The following is a 19,337-nucleotide window of genomic DNA, read 5'->3' as shown; positions in this document are numbered from 1 at the left end:
TTCCGTCGCCTTGTGCCTGCCGAGCCCAACACAGGGCTTGAGTCTTTTGGCGTCACCGCCACCGCTGCCTCCAGCCCTGTCGTCAGTAGGCCTGCTGTTGTAGCCGCCAATAACGTGCTCGTTGCGGGTACATCGTTAGACGTGGGGGAATTACCCACGTTTGACGGCACTATCTCGTGGGATGCTTACCGCATCCAACTTGAAGGTATTGCGGCGGCGAGAGGCTGGGACGAGAAAATGAAGGTATGGATGCTCGTCTCCAAACTGAGAGGCCGCGCAACTGAGCTGCTGCAGAACGTGCTGCCAGACCAGCCGGGCTCTCACACCGTCCTTGTGGGCCTCCTGTCCGACCACTACAGTGCTTCAGGTCAACCCCGTGCGCAGTACCACAGCCTGCGAGCCCGCCATCAAGTGCCCGGGGAGACATACCAGGACCTCGCAGCCACGATTGAGCGCCTGGGTCTGCAGTCGCTACCGGGGGCACCTCAGAACGTCGTGGCCCTGGTCGGAGCCGAGGCGTTTGTCGACGCCATCCGACTCCCTGAGGTGCAGCGCTTGGTCCGTTTCGGGCGTCCTCAGTCTGTCCGCGCCGCCATGGCGCTCGCCATTGAGGCGGAATTGACTTTGTTGGCCACGCGAGGGTCGCCACCGTCTGCCGCGCACACCGTCTCGGTGCAGACTCCTCGATTGGCAGTCCCTACAGCGGCCTCTAACCGACGCGAGCGTAACGACACCCGCACGACCTGCTTCAGCTGCGGCCTGAGGGGGCACTACGCAAGGAACTGTGCTAGCGTTTCGACGTCGGAAAACGATTTGGCGGAACTCAGGGGGCACCATTCCGCCGAATAAAATCCGTCCCCACACTGCTTCGTTCACCTTGTCCCCTCCTTTCGTCGGTTTCGATAACAACTGAAGCTCCCTACGTACTCGTCGACGTCGCTCTGCTTGACCGGCACGTAGAGGCCTTGGTCGACACCGGAGCGGCTGTCAATGTGCTGGACAAATTAATTATTGTTATCGAGCCCCACCGGCTTCTTCCAGCCGCCAAAATTCGGCTCTTAGCTTTGAACGGCGCCCCGGTGGAGCAAGTCGGACGTGTCATCGTCAATCTGACAGCGCTCGGAAAGACCCTCTCCACCGAGTTTGTTGTAGCAGACAGCCTTATTTGGCCAGTGGTCCTCGGGTGCGGGTGGTGCCAGCAAGCCGGAGTCGTCCTTAGATTTACCACTACAGAACCACGGGCGAGCCGAACTCTCCGTGGGCCCGGCTGGCTTAGCCGGATTTCCAGTCTCGGCGTCGCCCTGTTCCAGTCCCTGGTGTCGGCGACCAAGCGTGCCTCAAAATCTGTGCGTTACCTCGCAACAAAGTGGCCACGTCGAGTCAAGCCGATCGACGACACTACCGTGACTGTAGCGTCCGCCGTGACTCTGCCACCGGGTGCGGCAATGTGGGTGTATGCCAAGCTTGACAGTCCGATCACAGCGGACATGCTTTTCGAACCAATCCGGTGTTCAGCTACAGCCCGTGAGATGACCTCCCCTCGAAGCCTTCTGCCTGTGCTCAACGGAGAGGCCCACGTATTTATGCTTAACAGCAGCCGCGCACCTCTCGTTCTGACTCCTGGCACTCAATTGGGTACGGCCTCAATCCTGAACTCCGAATCACCGGTTGCGTTTCTGCAACCAGAAGCACCGCCTCAGCACCCTCCAGCGTCGGCGGTCCTACCATGCGAAACATTTAACTTTGGCCCCACCCTCACCGACGCGGAACTTGCCTCTCTCAAGTCTTTGCTGCTCGAACATCGCGTTGCTTTGCTCTGAGCGGCGGTGAACTCGGGTGCACTTCCTGGGCCCAACACCGGATCAACACCGAAAACCGCGGGCCCATTCATCACCAACGTCGCCGTGTAGCGCCAGCCGAATGGAGAGTCATCCAGCAGCACGTATGCGACATGCTTGACCAGGGAATCATTGCCCCGTCTTGTAGCCCTTGGTCCTCCCCTGTAGTCCTAGTGCGCAAGAAGGATGGAACACTTCGCTTCGGCGTTGATTATCGCAAGTTAAATGCTATTATGCACCTCGACGTGTACCCTCTTTCCCGCCTCGACGATGCACCTAATCGCCTGAAGGGGGCCCGTTATTTTTCCACCCTAGATCTGCTCTCGGGCTACTGGCAGGTGCCTGTTCACCCCGATGATGCGGAAAAGACGGCTTTCGTGACTCCCGACGGCCTTTACCAGTTCAACCGTATGCCCGTCGGTCTCTCGAATGCTCCAGCTACCTTTCAGCGCCTCATGGATCGCGTCTTAGGCAATATGAAGTGTACTATGGCGTTGGTCTACCTGGACGACGTAATTGTCTACGCGGCTACGTTTGAAGAACACCAAACGCGACTCAAACTCGTCCTCGAAGCCCTTGCCTCTGCTGGGCTTCGCTTAAAACCAAAGAAATGTTTCTTCGGTTCTGCAGAGGTGACGTACTTGGGTCACGTTGTGAGCCGGCATGGCATCCGTCCCTACCCTGAAAAATTAAAAGCGTTATCGGCTTACGAAGCTCCCACCACCGCCAAGGAGCTCAAAAGTTTCCATGGATTTGCTTTGTATTTCCGTCGTTTCATTCCGGACTTTGCCAAGAGAAGCGGTCCGTTGACCACCCTGCTGAAGAAGAATGCAGCGTGGAGTTGGACGCCGGTCCAACAGCTCGCGTTCCTTGACATCAAGCACGCCCTCCTCAAGCCTCCCACATTGGCCCACTACGACGAATCTGCCCCCATCGTCCTCCACACGGATGCCAGCCAAGATGGGCTCGGCGCTGGCCTTCTGCAGGAAGACTAGTCTGGTGACCACAAAGTTCTAGCTTATGCCAGCCGCCAGTTTTCCGACGTAGAGCGTCCCGCCACTCTTCGGAACTCGAGTGCCTAGCCGTTGTCTGGGCCGTCGAGAAGTTCCGTCCCTACCTGTACGGCCGTCATTTTACCATAGTCACGGACAATAGCGCTCTCACTTGGCTTCAGTCTGCCAAACACGTAAAAGCCAAGATTGCGCGCTGGTCACTGCAACTTCAAGAGTACAATTTCACCATAGTGCATCGGCGCGGTTCTGCCCATCAAGATGCCAATTTCCTTTCTCGCCACCCTTGTCCCGTGACGACTTTGACGGATTTCAGGACTGCACAAACGCAAGATCCCGACATTGCGGCCATAGTCCAATTCCTTGGCACCGCCACCGGCGCAGGCCTCCGTAAACTGCGCCGCGCCTATCGAATTAGAGATAATCTCTTGTGTCATGTGAGGCGGCTCCGTGGTCGACCATCCGTGTGGTTGCCAGTGGTGCCAGCAACACTGCGGTCGCAAGTCTTGCGCAGCCTACACGATGCTCGCACAGCTGGTCACCTTGGTCGCGGCAATACCTTTTACGCACGAGTGTCGGAGCGCTTTTGGTTTCATAATATGTCCAGAGACGTCAAGGAATACATTGCATCCTGCCAGACGTGCCAATACCGGAAATCGTCCACAGGAATAACCAAGCCAGCTCCGCAGGATTTTTCGCAGCCTAGTTCACCTTTCGAACTGGTTGGACTGGACCATTTGGGCCAGTTCCGAAGACGCCCGCCGGAAACAGGTATATTCTGGTTGCGATCGACTACTTTTCCAAGCGGGTCGAAGCAATGCCTATTCCAGACACCTCTTCCGCTCATGCCGTTTTGTTTGTGGAATAGCATCTCGTTCTTCGGCATGGTGTGCCCCGACACCTTATCACGGACTGTGGGAGCTGCTTTATGTCCCATAAATTTGAGCGAACCCTCCGCTCCTTCGGCATTGCGCATTCCACTACATCCGTCAATCATTCCGAGTGCAATGGCCTTGTGGAGCGTGTTAACCGCACCCTCACGGATATACTCGCCTCCTACGTGGCTCCGTCCCACAGAAACTAGGATCGTTTTGTTTCTGCGGCACCTTTTGCACTCAACACTGCGAGGCAAGAAACAATGCATGTCACGCCGTTCTCAGTGGTCTATGGCAGAACACCCTCCATCCCTCTCGATGCAGTTGGGTCTTCCCCATCAGACTGCGCCACCAAGTGACTCCGCCCAACGACTTCGTTACACCCGCCTCGACGCTCAGCGCAACCTTCTCAGGGCTCAATCGCGTGTGCAAGTGGCCAATGCGGCAGCACCACCACTTCCCTCCTCCCGGTCCGGTGACTTGGTCCTCGTTCGCCGCACCATCCGCGCGACTGGCCGTGCCACGAAGCTCACGCCCCGATACCGCGGCCCTTACCGCGTCGTTGAACGGCTCGGCCCCGTGACATACCGCCTCGAAGACCTCCCCGAGCATCGACCATGCGGTGTGCACCACATTTTCCCGGAGCATGTGTCAAACATGAAGCGATATGTCAAAGGCGCCAGCATTGACTCCGACTTAAATACCGGGTCATCACCTCTACTGTCGTCGCCTGCTGCCTCATTGCCTTCCCCACGAAATGCCGCCCCATAAATGGAGCGCCTGCAACAGCTCGACACTTTCTTCCCCCCTTCTTCCTGCGACACTTTCTTCCCCCCCCCCCCCCCCCGGTGGAAAAACGTTACGGCGCGCGCCGAGTAGCGCTGCGCCAGAAAAAAGAAGCGCGGGACGAGCGCGAGACGAGCGCGAGGCGCCAGCGCGAGGGTTATAGAACAAAAGAAGAGCGTCGAGGCAAGTGGTGTTTGCCTGTGTCCTCCGTTCTTCTGTGTCTATCTCTAGGTGGGCACAGCGGCCCACAACAATGGGTAGGTAGGTAGGAAGGAAGGAAGGAAGGAAGGAAGGAAGGAAGGAAGGAAGGAAGGAAGGAAGGAAGGAAGGAAGGAAGGAAGGAAGGAAGGAAGGAAGGAAGATAGGTAGATAGGTAGGTAGGTAGATATGTAGGTTGATAGATAAGTAGGTCGATAGAGAGGTAGGTCGATAGATAGGTAGATAGATAAGTAGGTCGATAGAGTGGTAGGTCGATAGCTAGGTAGAAGGATAGATAGGTAGGTAGGTAGATAGGTAGGTACGTAGATAGGTAGGTAGGTAGATAAATAGATAGGTAGAGAGGTAGGTAGATAGGTAGGTAGGTAGATGGATTGATGGTTAGAAGAATGGATAGATGGTTGGATAGATGAATGGATGGATGGATAGATGGATTGATAGATGGGTGGATGAATGGATAGATGGATGGATAGATGGACGGACGGACAGACGGAGGGACGGACAGACAGAAGACAGACAGACGGACGGACGGACGGACGGACAGTCAGACAGTCAGTCAGTCGGATAGACGGGTAGATGGGTAGGTAGGTAGGTAGTTAGGTTGTAGGTAGCCACAAAGGTTGGTAGGGTGGTAGGTAGGTAGGTAGGTAGGTGGTAGGTGGTAGGTAGGTTGGTAGGCAGGTTGGTAGGTAGTTAGGTAGTTAGGTTTGTAGGTAGGCACGTGGTTGGTAGGTTGGTAGGTAGGTAGGTGGATAGATATCAGGATGAAAGGCAGAGATGTTAACCAGAAAGGCCACCGGTTGGCTACCCTACACTCGAGAAAAGAGATAAGGAGATAAAAGAGGGACCTGGAGCACATTCAGAGTTTGTCACACAAGCCGGTAGCTGCTAGAAAAGTAAACAAGGCCGTATGCCTTAAAGGCGGTCGACTGCTGTAGCCACGGCCAAGGACCTTAACCGCTGTAAAAGGGCAAGGATTGAGGCGGTCCAGCGTCCAGCGCACAACGCAGCTTATGCTCTAAAAACTAATCCTTTTACTATTCTATTGTGTCCAGATATAATCATTAGGAAATTAATGTGTTCTAACTACACTGATATTCCTATATTTCTTGACATGCCTCAGCACCGAATTTTAGCAGCTTGCACCTTATTTTATTATCTTTGAGACCTGTGGCAAATGGTGTAAGTACTACGGTTCTACAGTTTTTGGTGGCTCTAATAGGTAGCATAAAACAATGACGACCTCTATTCTTAGCCGCACTCATGAGCTGTCAAAAAAACTGACTTGAAGTTCCTCCCGTGTATCGATGTCTATGCTACTTTCATAGTGTGTCTCATATACCGCAGTACAATTTGTAATGTTGTGACGCTGCGTACGACCCTTTACGCTTTCTTGTTTCAGCCGGAAACAAGAAAATGAGCTACATTTGGAAACAATTCGAGCGCGTTTACCTTGTTCGGCACGAAGCTAAATTATTGGCGTGTCGTAGAATTGTACAGCTGCCCTGAATTTTAACAATATAGGGCGAGCACCGACCGAACTGCTGGCCAGTGCCTTATAACGGGGATAAGCGTGCAACACGGCTAGAGTTTGTATACGCATGCAAAGGTAGAGCGTCGTCTGCTATGCTGTTCCGATCATGAGGACAGCCGCCCTGCCATATAATCTGTTCGCGAATACCCGAAGGGCAGTAGAGCACATGCGCACGAATAGCATGCGACATTTAGACGTGATTTCCTTCCTGGAGAAGAGTTAAGATAAGAAAAAGTAAAAAAAAGGAAAAAAATACAGCAGCACGTAGGAAGCATTTCTTACAATTTGGAACTTCTGATTTTAGCAGCCTTCTGTTTGATAGAAACACGGTAAAAGTGGCACAAGCAAAGTATGTGGGCTCTACTGCACGCCGGTTTCTTTTGTTTTGTTTTTTCTGCTTGTCTTTTTTTGCGAAAAGATATGGTGGCAGGGCGTGTGTCATCGTGATCGGAAGAGCTTACTAGACGACGTCCTACCTTCGTGCGCGTGCGCGAGCTCTTGCCGTGTTGCACGCATATCGCCGTAGTAAGGCGCTGACTAGCAGCTTGGGCGACGCTCGCTCTATCTTATAAATATCAGGGCGGCTGTACCTATTAGGAACCGCTATAATTGACATACGCAGTGTCAATGAGACAAACTTCTTTTACTGTTACTGTTACTGTTTTTTACTGTTTACTTTTACTTTTACTGTTTACGTAAAAGTGACCGAGTAAAGCTTGGGCTTTATTGCAGCTTGCAATATAAATCTTCATTTTTTCCTTATATGCAATATTTTGTTTTAAACCGTTCAGCAGTATCGAAGTTTGTCTTTGCTGTTTTTATCAAGAACAATCGAGCAACTCTTTTATTGCTTAACAGTGTAGCGGAGCATTTGTTACACCCCATATGTAAATCCCTCAGCTAAGGAAACTTTTCAACACCTCCCTACAATCGTATGACTTAAAGGGGCGCCGTAAGGATTCGGCTATGCAGCAGAGGAAGAAGTTGTGCTACCTGCCGACGTGGGGTAAAGGCAGTATAATTATTAACCACAGAACCCCCGCGTTCATCTACTCGCAAATTCCCGTTTTCTCGTTACGCCTAATGCCTTCATAGAGGTGAACTTTTGTTAGCTGCGTAAACGTCGATGATTAGCGAAGCAAATAACTTCAAAGAAACATCCCGGCGAAATTTCACGCTTTCTCGAAGCTCACGCCGATCCCTGTGCATCCAACGCAGGCAGGGTCTACGTGAGTGGCGGCTGCGACGGTCACCTAGTTCTGAGCTGCGTAGAACAGTACACGCCTTTGTCCAACTCGTGGTGCCTGATACAGCACATGCCCAGCCCTCGCAGCAGCCACCATATGGTGGAGATGTCCGGGCGCATCTTCATCATCGGAGGATACGATGGCCACCGCCGAGTCGGCACAAGTGAGAATGACGAACTCAATAACCGGCTCAACTCACCTTTTGGGAAACAACAAATGCTACATGAGAATGTGGATGAGAGTCTATGGAAATGAAACCACTGGCTTTGTCCAGTCCCAGAAAAGCCGTATTCCTCCCATCAGTCAAGCCGAACGTATGTCGTCGATGCGATGACAGATCTTGCTGCAACTATTCAAATATGGCGCTGCTAATATTGGAAAGACAGTTTCTGAAGCAAGTAGCAAAGCCCCAGCCGCGTGCCAATAAAATAGAGGTTTAGTGGACAACGAAAAGTAAACATTGTAGCTTAGGCTTGGAAACATAGCATTCATTTATTTGTTTAAAACGCTCAAGAAAGTTACGACTCATTAAATAATGTTTTCAAAAGCAAATCACCAGAACGGTCATTTGAAATAACCGGCTCTTATTCGAGGCTGATTTTACTAATGCGCTCGCCTTGACGCACAGCTTGACCAAGTCCTAGAGCAAACATTTAAAGCTACATAACTTTACACACACAAGAACTAAAAATCATCGAACCACCTCAGCATGCCATTATGAAATTCATTGCATGTAGTTCGGTAACGCATGGAGGGCTAAGGGCTAAAGCTACGTGCGGTGAAAAAAGTAACAGCCATTGTTGTTGTTTCTTTGGCGGTGGGAGGGCGTACCTTAAGCGCTGTTCATTCACATGCGAGATGCACCGGCTAGCAGTGTATAGTTGGTTGGTTTGGTTTGGTTGGTTTGTGGGGTTAAACGTCCCAAAGCGACTCAGGCTATAAGAGACGCCGTAGTGGAGGACTCCAGAAATTTTGACCACCTGGGGTTCTTTAACGTGAACTGACATCGCAGCTTTTCGCCTCCATCGAAAAGCGGCCGCCGAAGCCGGAATTCGATCCCGCGCCTTTGGAAACAGTAGTCGAGCGCCGTAACCCCTGCTCCCCGGCGGGGCTAGCAGTGTATGGAGTGTGGACAATATATTTTGTTTTATTAGAAAATTATTCAACTCTTAACACTTGGTTCGCACAATATATTTAATAAAAAGAAATATTCTCGCTCCCTTCGATCCACAGACCTTGCATTCCATCTGCTCTAGGCGACGAACGAAGTTGAACAAACGCCGACATGGCAGAAGGAACAGTTACGATCGGAAGACCGGATTTTTGTTCCTAGCAAGTTCTACAAAATTTCAATTAGATACTTTTCTACTTCCGTATGCCATTAGCAAGTAACCTCTGATATCAAGACACCACCATAAATATTACTCTTTTTATGTCCGGTGTGGGGGTGTGAACCAATTACAACATTTATGTCATCGATGAGTATAAGGCAGGGGCCTCAAATTCATATCGATATGCATCATCATCGTCATCGTTCGGTCAATGCAGGGCGAAGGCCTCTCCTATTATTATCCAATTATCTAGGTCCTGTGCAGGCTGCATCAAACTGACTTCATCCGCCCACCTAACTTTTTCCCGCAGCCTACTTCTCTTTCCTTCCCCTGGAATCCAATTTATTACCCTAAGCGACAATCGGTTGTCCTCCCTTCACAGTACGTGCCGTGCCCATGCCTATTTCTTCGTATTAATTTCATCAAGAGTGTCAGTTACCTGAGGTATTTCCCGGACCCACTATGCACGATTTATATATCTTAACTTTACACCTACTGTTTTTCGTTCCATAGCCCTCCGCGTTGTCCTCAACTTCAGTTGAACCCTTTTCGTTAGCCTCCACTTTTCAGCGCCAGAGGTGAGAACAGATAAATTGCAACTGTGATGTACTTTCCTCTTGAGTGATGCTCGTTAACTGCTGGTCATAATCTGCGGGTACTCGCCAAATGTGCTTCATTTCATTCTTATTCTGGATATTTTCCTTTAAGAATGAGGATCTGCAGTTACTACATGTGCTAAGTCGACATATTGCCCTACGACTTCCAGTGATTCGCTACTTATTGGAAACTGTTGTTCATTCACTAGGCTGTTGATTATTGCGTAAGTGTTCTGCATATTGATAGTTAGGCCTCAGTTCAGTTCAGGCGTTCAGTCGTGTCCGACTCTTCGTGACCCTATGGACCATGTCACGCCACGCTTTCCGGTCTCTCACTATCTTCTTAACATCACATAGCTTCATCTGCAATGCCTCGAGAACGCCATCTAACCATCGCGTTCGCTGCCTACCCCTTCTCCGGCGATCTTCAACCTTTCCCAACATCAAATCTTTCTCCAGCGACCCCTCTCTTCTCATCAGATCACCAAAGTAGCTGAGCTTTAACTTTAGAATTTGACCCTCCAATGAGCAGTCAGGGTTTATGGTCGACAATATCGACTGATTTGATCTTCTGGCAGTCCAAGGAAGTCTTAAGAGTCTTTGCCAGCACCACAATTCAAACGCGTCAATCCTTCGGCGGTCAGCCTTTTTCACAGTCCAACTCTCGCATCCATACATCACAACTGGAAAGACCATAGCACGGGTTATACGGATCTTGGTTGGCAGACTAATATCTCTGCTCTTTACTAGGCGGTCAAGGCTAATCATTGCTCTCTTTCCCAGAAGCAGGCGTCTCCTAATTTCATGGCTGCAGTCTCCTTCCGAGGTAATCTTGGCGCCCAAGAACAGAAAATCTGTCACAGCTTCCACTTCTTGTCCATTGATGCTCCAAGACTTGATAGGGCAAGACGCCATAATCATCGTCTTTTTAATGTTCAGTTTAAGCCCAAACTTCTCACTCTCTTCTTGTACGCGCATCAGAAGTCTCTTGAGTTCCACTTCACTTTCTGCCATTAAAGTGGTATCATCCGCATATCTAAGGTTGTTGATACGTTTTTCAGCAATCTTCACTCCAGCTGAAGACTCGTCCAGACCGGCCTTCCTCATGATGCACTCTGCATATAGGTTAAATAGGCAGGGCGACAGTATGCAGCCTTGCCTCACCCCTTTCTCAATCGGAAACCAATCAGTAAGACCATGCCCAGTTCTGACTGTGGCCTCTTGCCCTTCATAAAGGTTCCTGAGGAGACAGATGAGGTGAATTGGAACTCCCATCTCTTGGAGAGCTTGCCACAATCTGCTGTGATTTACGCAGACAAACGCTTTCGCATAATCAATAAAGCAGAAGTAAATGGGTTTCTGGAACTCTCTTGCTTTTTCCATGATCCAGCGAAGGTTGGCAATTTGGTCTCTAGTTCCTCTGCCCTTGCGAAACCCAGCTTGCACGTCCGGAAGCTCCCGATCCACATACTGCTGCAGCCTACCTTGCAGGATTTTTAACATCACCTTGCTAGCATGCGAAATAAGCGCGATCGTGCGGTAGTTGGAACAATCTTTGCCACTGCCTTTCTTTGGAATGTGGATGTAAACTGACCTCCTCCAATCCTGTGGCCACTGCAGGGTTGTCCAAATCTTTTGACATAATGTATGCAGTGTGTTAACAGCGTCGTGATTGAGGTTTTGAAGCAACTCAGCTGGAATACCATCAATTCCGCTAGCTTTGTTCTTAGCAAGGCTGGCTAAGGCCCATTCAACTTCACTCTTCAGGATGCCCGGCTCGAGATCAGTAATCACAACCGTCCTATGTTGGGTTTGCACATCCGGGTCCTTCTTGTACAGTTCTTCTGTGTATTCCTGCCACCTCTTCTTTATCTCTGAGGCTTCAGTGAGGTCCTTGCCTCGTTTGTCCTTTATCACGCCCAGCTTAGCACGGAAGCTTCCTTTGATATCTTTGATTGTCTTATACAGAGCTCTTGTGTTCCTTTTTTCCTGCTTTTCTCTTCTATGTCATCAATCATTCTTTGCAATTTATTCCCCGAGATTTTAGCAGGTGGATGGCATCAGCAAATCGCCGATTATTTAGGTGTTCTCCATGCAACCTATTCTCTAACTGCTCCCATTCGAAATCTCTGAATACTTCTTCTAAGCAAGCTGTGAATAGTACTTCCGTTATCCTTACTCCTTGCCTAACCCGTTTATGGGAAATTTTTAACTTTCTTTATGCAGAAAAATAAAGTGCTTTAACATACACCTTGCCTACACCCTGATATCACAATGTCTGCATGACTGCCGATGTTCCTGCTGAGCCAAATACTTTTTTGTAATTACTCAGTGCAATGTATAAGAGCTGGTTATATTCTGAGAACTTTTCTGCAGCCTTATTGGTGGTATGGATATGATCGACCCTTTCCTAAAATCTGCGCAGGTTCTCGTAATCCTGTTATCTATTACCCTGGTAATTACCTTGAATATAACGGATTGTAAGCTGAGTGTTGCCTAATTTATGAAGCCCTTAGCCTACTTTTTCTTATCAATTACGATAATTTCGGCATTCTTCCAAGATTCCGCTACCATCGATGAAACCAGCTATTACGTGTAAAGGGTGGCCAGTTTTCCAAGCACGATAAGCTCCGTCCTAGAAGAAATCTGTAGTGCCTGATCCTCCCCCATCCTTTATAGTTTCTCCTTTATAGTTTCTAATGCCTTCTGACCTCGTCTTTCGTCACTCGCGGAACATCTGAGTATTTTTCACTGCTTCCAATCTCATTATTGTTCTGATTATTGTGGCTACTGTAAGATAACTAGACAACTCCTCTGCTACTCTGACTATATTTCATATTCATGATGTGATTGTCCATCTTGTCCATCATACATCTGAGTTTCGTTATTGCTCAATTTCCGCCTTCGCCGTCTAAAGCTGCCCCGTTCTTTTAAGCTTGCTCACCTTCCCCTCAGTATACTTCATTATGTCACCCGAATAACGCTGATTGATTAGCTTTGATATATTTGGCAGATCTCTGCCATTTCTATTGTACATGTTGGGTTGGAAGGTTTCCTATTTGTAATTTCTTAATCACATATTTTGTCTCCTTAGATAGTTTACCAGTATCCGCTCTAGCACTTCTACCACCTACTTTTACAGTGCATTCGGTAATAATATCTTGGAAATTATTTCTCAATTCCGCTATGCTAAGGTCTTCATCCTCAGTTAAAAGCACCATATTTCTACAGCGAGATTTTAAATTCTTCCGCACTCCCCCCCCCCCCCCCCCCCCACTTTTTCGCCAAATGTTTGATGAACTGCTACCCTACTAATCTGTTTCATTCCCTTTTCTAATCTACACACATTCAAGACCTTGCTTTTCTGTGGTCATTGCAGCGCACTTTTCCGACTACCTCTGCATCCTTGCATTATGCCGGGGTTAGAACACATTATGATGTCAATTTCTTTTTTTAGTATAAACTAGTAACTTGATCTATTTCTAGAACCAATGCTAAAGTCACACACTGGCCGGTTGGCAGCCCCTTCTTTCCCCACCTTAGTATTTAAGTCGCCCATTAGTGCAGTACCCCCCCCCCCCCCCTGCGCCTCTTCTTTCCCACTACTAATTCAACATCTTCGTAGATGCTTTCAATTGCCTGGGCATCATGACTACTTATAGGCACATAGGGATGCAAAACCTTGAGTTTATACAGCTTAATAACCTTTATTACGGTGTCTGCCACGCTCTGAATAATGCTATAGAATCCAATAAATTACCAGCTATATTCTTATAAAGAAGGAATCTTAGCCGTCGTCTTTGCGGTAAACCTTGATAACAGGATACATGTCCGCGTTTCAGTACAGTGTTTACCTCATTCGGCCTCCTTCCCTCACTAAGCGCTATGGCATGCCATTTCACACCCTCTAGTTTGTGGTGTTGTAATAGGGGGATAAATACGTTTTCTCCGCTTAGTCGCGGCTGAAAGTCTAAACCGCAACCCCACCCAGTGATCGAGTGCGATACCGAGCGCACGCCGACCACTGCGGGCCGTGCTCGCGGGAACAAAGGCACAATACGTGCTGACAACAAACAGGCATTTATTTCTTCAGCAACAACAACGCCAGCTACCAATAAAACACGCTAATGAATACAGGTCGTCTGACTCACCAGCAAGGCTATAGGCAAATGTTTGCCCACGCTAGGGCAGGGGATAAACTCTGAGGCCGGACAAGACGGGCAAGCGGGAGAAGTCCCACGAGGCTTCACTTCGCCGGTGACTGCGGAGGGCCGCGAGGAGACGTCCACTCGCGTCCAGTTCCCGATGCCGAAGAGAGTTGGCTTTGTCCGCGTGTGCGGTAAGATCAGGGGTGGCGCTTGTGCTTCCGCGACGGTAGCGCTATCTCTCGATAGTTAATGTTAACCACCAATGTTGGCGCAAATCCGCGATAGCTAGAGTAACTACCGCGGAAGGAAAGCCGACTTTAAAGGGGACGATGGAAGATCGTTCCCTACAAGTTCCTCTAACAGTACTGCTAAACAAGCCTCATTGCCTAGAATTCTAGCTTAAAACATGCTAGTGTGAGTTTCCAATGGTGGCCTGTCCGGAGCCAGAGATTTTTAGCGCCCTTAGCTGCGGTAAAGCTCTGACCCCCGCTGTGGTCAATTGCTTCGCAGCCGCAGGGGACTGATGACCAGGGGTGTGTTCGGATATTCATAGGAGGTTGGGCCAATTGCTATACCAGGCATGCCAAATTCTGTTGTGATGAGGAAGTGCATTTCCGGAAGTGTTCACCGGCATCAGGTCCCACCCAAAACCTCTTTATTGCGCGGCACCGAGATTCGAAACATGGTCCTTTTGCACGCACAGCCGATGTTCTACCTCTGCGCCAACGTTTCCCCCTTGCTATTGCTATGCGGGCTCCAGTACCAATATCATGTCTCGTGCCCAATAACTTGAAAAGAGCAAACAAATCATGAAAAATTACCAGATTAGAACAATAAAAACTGAAACACATCCAGTAAAAATATTTTGGTTTGGTGTGCGGGGGTTTAACGTCCCAAAGAGTTAGCTAAGCCTATGAGATATGCGGATGTGGAGGGCTGAGGAAATTTAGGCCAACTGGGGTTCTTTAAAGTGCACAGACATATCACAGCACAAGGGTGCCTTGCTTTTCGCCTCTATCGAAAAGCGGCCGCGACGGCCAGGATTCAACCACGCATGCTTTCGTGCAGCAGTCTAGTGCCCTAACCAATGCCACAGTGTTGCGGGCCCATCAAATAGAATAAATAAAAACATCCTAAACGTCTCGTTGAAAGACTACAGCCTTCCATCCTAAACGGATGTTAAACGCCGGACGAACGTTACTTCACCATGATTCGTAGAGAACTGAAAGATTACAGTGAAGCGGGCAATGAAAAACGCAGCAATCTATATCAAAACAAAACATAAATGTGAATCTGGCGTAGAAGAGTGGCCGAGAGCTCCAGCGTCTTCCTACTATGGGTAGTTAACGTCCAGCCGAAGTTTGGTTAAAATCAGGGGTACAAAACCACTTTTTATTTCCACAAGCACGTGTACCGTGTGGGCATGATGCCTTTTAGTTTATTTAAGTTCAAAAACTAGTCAGGTCGTAAAGCTTGTGGGCGATTCCTCTGCCACAGGCATGCGCACGACAAAACACACAGTGGGCCGTGTAACAAACATTCTTTATCTCACGTTACGCGCGGGGGTCGTCGAGGCCGTCCGGGGTCGTCGTCCGGGTGGCTGCGGGTCGTGCTCGTGGAGAGAGCCAGGGGAGAAGCGGGAGTGACGAGCCAGGAACCAAGAAGGCCAGACGGCGGCACGAGCCTTCCTTTATAGACCCCTCGCGCGGGACCGGTTATCCCCGAACGAGCGGGGAGAGGGAAACCGGCAGCGCGCAAGGAGCCTTGGGAAGGTGGTGCGGCCGTTGGAAGCGCGGCGCGCCACGGGCGCTAGAGATATGTAGCGTGGGCCCCCACAAGCTCACTTGGTAATCTGACACGTACTTTCAGAATAAAGGCTGAATGTTACTTGAGGTGGTGGGCAGCATGCACACACAGCACATACGGCCTTCAGATCGCGTGCTTCAGACGCCTATTATAAAAGGCTGACAGTATGCTTAACGGGAAGTCGTTGTGAGGTTCCGATCTTTCTTGGGAGCGCAGGAGCTTGACGTAAAGGCAGCAATGTACGTGTGGCATAGCTTCAGCTAAGGGTTGTCTTTATTCCTTTATTGCCTTATTCGACTTCGGTGCTTCCAACATGTCACCGGTGTTGTTAATATATGTACAGGCTGGGGGCGGGGGGGTCCCAGATAAATCCAATCGACGTTATAAATACGGTGCGCCCCAGACTCGTGAGCTGTTCAGAATAGCTATCATTTTCTGCAGTATATTTTTTCTACACTATTGTAATGAATATTAAATAACTATTATCTAACGTTTTATATACTCTCAGGACGAAGAAAGTGCCAGTGTAAACGTTGTAGATTACCTCAAGAAACAGGAATCTGTGTTGTTCCTGTCAAGCTGCAATTAACGTAGATTTATTTAATAGGCTTCCCACAAAGTCAGCATAGATCAAAAAACGACCACACGACAAGGCAACAATTTCAGCATTCCCAGATTACTGGTCAAATAGCGAAGGCAACTTTTCTCTGCAGCGCTGCCCTGATCAGAGTTTGACGTTCTAGGGTGGTGGCGAGGTATGCGGTTCCAAGCAGCACACCATCATTGAGCCGACGATGTTCCACTGCTAAAACAACAGGAATTAATGCAGGACCTACATTGCCTCTCGGGAAGTTTACTACATTTTTCATTGTTAGACCATCATTCACACCGATATTGGTCCATCATACAGTCAATTTGGCACTACCAGAAAGAACATATATTGTAGGCGTTTTCATTATTAGGCGACGTAGAACAACTTTTTTCATCCATTTAAGTTCCCATGGTTGGAAAACCAGCAGCTTTTCTTAAACGGGCCTATCACATACTTTTCCATTTATGTTTCATTACAAACCTCGCATTTGATAGGAATTGTCGAGCCATGCAGGCTGTCCTGCTTAGGTTATGCTACGTATTTTTCTAATTTAACCTGGAGGAGCGATGCACAAATAAATATTTCAGTCAAACGGTTCAATCAACCCTTCTACTTGTAAGTAACTGGAACATATTCAAAAAATGAGAACCTTATATGCACACCTTCAGCGCCTGTTGGCAGAATACCCAGCGGAATGAAGGGTTAATCAAATGGCTATTCTGTATGGAGGAAACAGCCTTTCAATATTCAGTGTATATTCACTTAAAAATATACCTATCCTGTTCCACCTATTCACCCGCCTTCGTTTTGAAGTAGCCTAATACTTATAGCTACCCTTGAATTTGTATGAAGTGAACAGAGGAACAGCTCTTGGGTAGTTTATCCAGGTAGTCGTGGCTACGCTGCTATCAGGAATCTAGTCGTTCAGAGGCTGTGCTTGGATAAGAACAGTGCCTAACTGGAGAGGGTGCACTGGCTCAGCGAACAGCTTGCTCCTGCCATCCTCTCGATGTAACGAATCCGCAACCTTTTGCAGATGAAATGCTGGTAATCAAAAACTGCAATTTCTGCTTGCACGCATGGCATTTGTAAAACAAATAAATAAAAGAATATCACAACACAGGCCTTGCTGCAATAAGCAGAAATCAGCTGGATTGTTTAAATAGACTAGCTTAGAAATAAAAAAATGAACAGTATACGTATACGTGTCATTGCGCGTAATCCCGTTGTGCAAGCACATTACAGTAGTAAAGCAAACTTTAAAAGATGACAGAGATCACCTTAAGAGAAACTACTTTGAGCTGTAACAATTACGTCGCAGTGGACATCATAAATGCATATTGCTGCGCTAGTTGGGTATGCTCTAATTTAATGATGTAGAGGTAACATATAGGCGGCTGTCCGGTGCAAGACATTCGACTACAACACCTTGTCAATAGATGAACTCAAATGGCTTGAAAATGTCTGATCTGCTTGAAGAGAATCTGCTCTTTCACGATAACTTGAATTCAGCCGTAAAATCCCTGATAACTAAATGCATATATATTACACCAAGGCTCCATTTATCAACCCTTAAATAAAATGATGCCAGTGTTGTGACAAATAAGTGAAGAGAAAAACATATTGCAGCAAATTATGTAAAATGCTGTAAAACAAGAATATTTCTTCGTATTTTTGGAATTCAAGCTTACGGCAGTTAAAAGAATATATTTTTCTTTTGTACCTAATCCCTCTGATTTCAAATTCGAATGAGCTGTGTGACACGCCGAAATTATCATATTCAGAAGCAAATGTCAGAACTACGTTTCTTTACTTTATGACCCTTTTCTACCACATATAGATATGGCATTTTTCAGCTTCGTTGAACAATGTTTACAAATTACATGATTACGCTAGCACAGTTTTCTATATAAGCAGTACGCATAAATTTGAGAGCAGTTTCTTTTCTATAGCATAATTAAAATTAAACAGTAATTCCACGTGCCTCCGCATGCCATACCATGGGCCAGTATAACTGCTAAAGACAGTAACAAAAAATCGGCAGAGTTATCTGAAAACGGAAATTACGCACCTGAAAGAATTTATGTGCGCCAAAAATTCGGCGTTCAAAAAAGGAAAACATGAAAGCATTAGGCACTTCCTTAAGGTATTTCAGGAAAAGGGGTGCAGCAGCGGCGTAGCGGCAAAACATCCGCCTCGCATGCAAGAGGACCGGGGTTCAAATCCCGGTGCCACGCAATTCTCCACCGGATAAAAAAAAAAAAAGAAAAATCCGCGTGTCGATGGAATTGCATACACAGGTTTGGGGAGCGACCTGATGCCGGTGAACACCTCCGGTAATGCACTCCCTCACCAGAACAGGAGTTGGCCACCCTGGTGCAGTAATTGGCCGCAACCTCCTATGATAAGCTCCATGAAACCCCGGCCCTCAGTCACCAGCGGATGCGGAACAACTGACCACGGCGGCGGTCAGACCTGTGACGCAGCAGGGGGTGCTAAGAAAGCCTGGCTCCGCTGGACAGGCCGCCATTGGAAACTGACCCTGGCAACGTTTAATGCTAGAACCCTAACTAGTGAAGCTAGTTCAGCAGTGCTGTTAGAGGAACTAGAGGGCATGAAATGGGATGTCATAGGGCTTAGTGAGGTTAGGTGGCCGAATGAGGCATATACTGTACTGAAGGATGGGCATGTACTGTGTTACCGAGGTTTACCAGAGAGGCGACAACTAGGAGTAGGTTTCCTGGTCAATAAGTATATAGCGGGTAATATAGATGAATTCTATAGTATTAATGAGAGGGTTGCAGGCATCGTCATTAGGCTTAATAAGCGGTATAAACTGAAGGTTGTACAGGCCTATGCACCTACATGTAGTTATGATGACCAGGCAGTTCAAAGCTTCTATGAAGATGTAGAATCGGCAATGCGAAAAGTAAAGGCGCAGTATACTGTACTAATGGGCGACTTCAATGCCAAGGTAGGGAAAAAACAGGCAGGAGACAAGGCAGTAGGTGACTATGGCATTGGTTCTAGGAATAGCAGGGGGGAGTTACTAGTTGAGTTTGCAGAGCGCAATAACTTACGAATCATGAATACCTTCTTCAACAAACGGAAGAACCGGATATGGAAAAGTCCTAACGGAGAGACTAAAAATGAAATCGACTTCATAATGTGTTCAATCCCAGCCATTATGCAAGATGTCGAGGTAATCGGGAAAGTGCGATGCAGTGACCACAGGATGGTGAGGTCCCGAATTAGCCTAAATCTGAAGAAGGAACGCAACAGATTAGTAAGAAAGAAACCCATCAACGAATTAGCGGTTAGGGGGAGGGCAGAAGAGTTCAGGATCTCGCTACAGAAT

General features: G+C 48.2%; 1 protein-coding gene across 1 annotated transcript in view; it reads left to right on the top strand.

Annotated features, from left to right (window-relative positions):
• The window catches only part of LOC146184451 (uncharacterized), a 49,977-nt gene that overhangs the window by 8,978 nt on the left and 21,662 nt on the right, over nucleotides 1–19,337 (top strand). The window contains exon 3 of the mRNA XM_084608544.1: nucleotides 7,478–7,669. Coding sequence (XP_084464670.1) covers nucleotides 7,478–7,669 — 192 coding nt within the window. The remainder of the gene's footprint in view (nucleotides 1–7,477; nucleotides 7,670–19,337) is intronic.

This window comes from Amblyomma maculatum, chromosome 7, assembly GCF_055883805.1.
Source record: "Amblyomma maculatum isolate TAMU_Amacu chromosome 7, ASM5588380v1, whole genome shotgun sequence".
NCBI lineage: Eukaryota > Metazoa > Arthropoda > Arachnida > Ixodida > Ixodidae > Amblyomma > Amblyomma maculatum.
The sequence above is the reverse complement of the archived record's forward strand: the minus strand, read 5'-3'. Positions and strand labels throughout refer to the sequence as shown.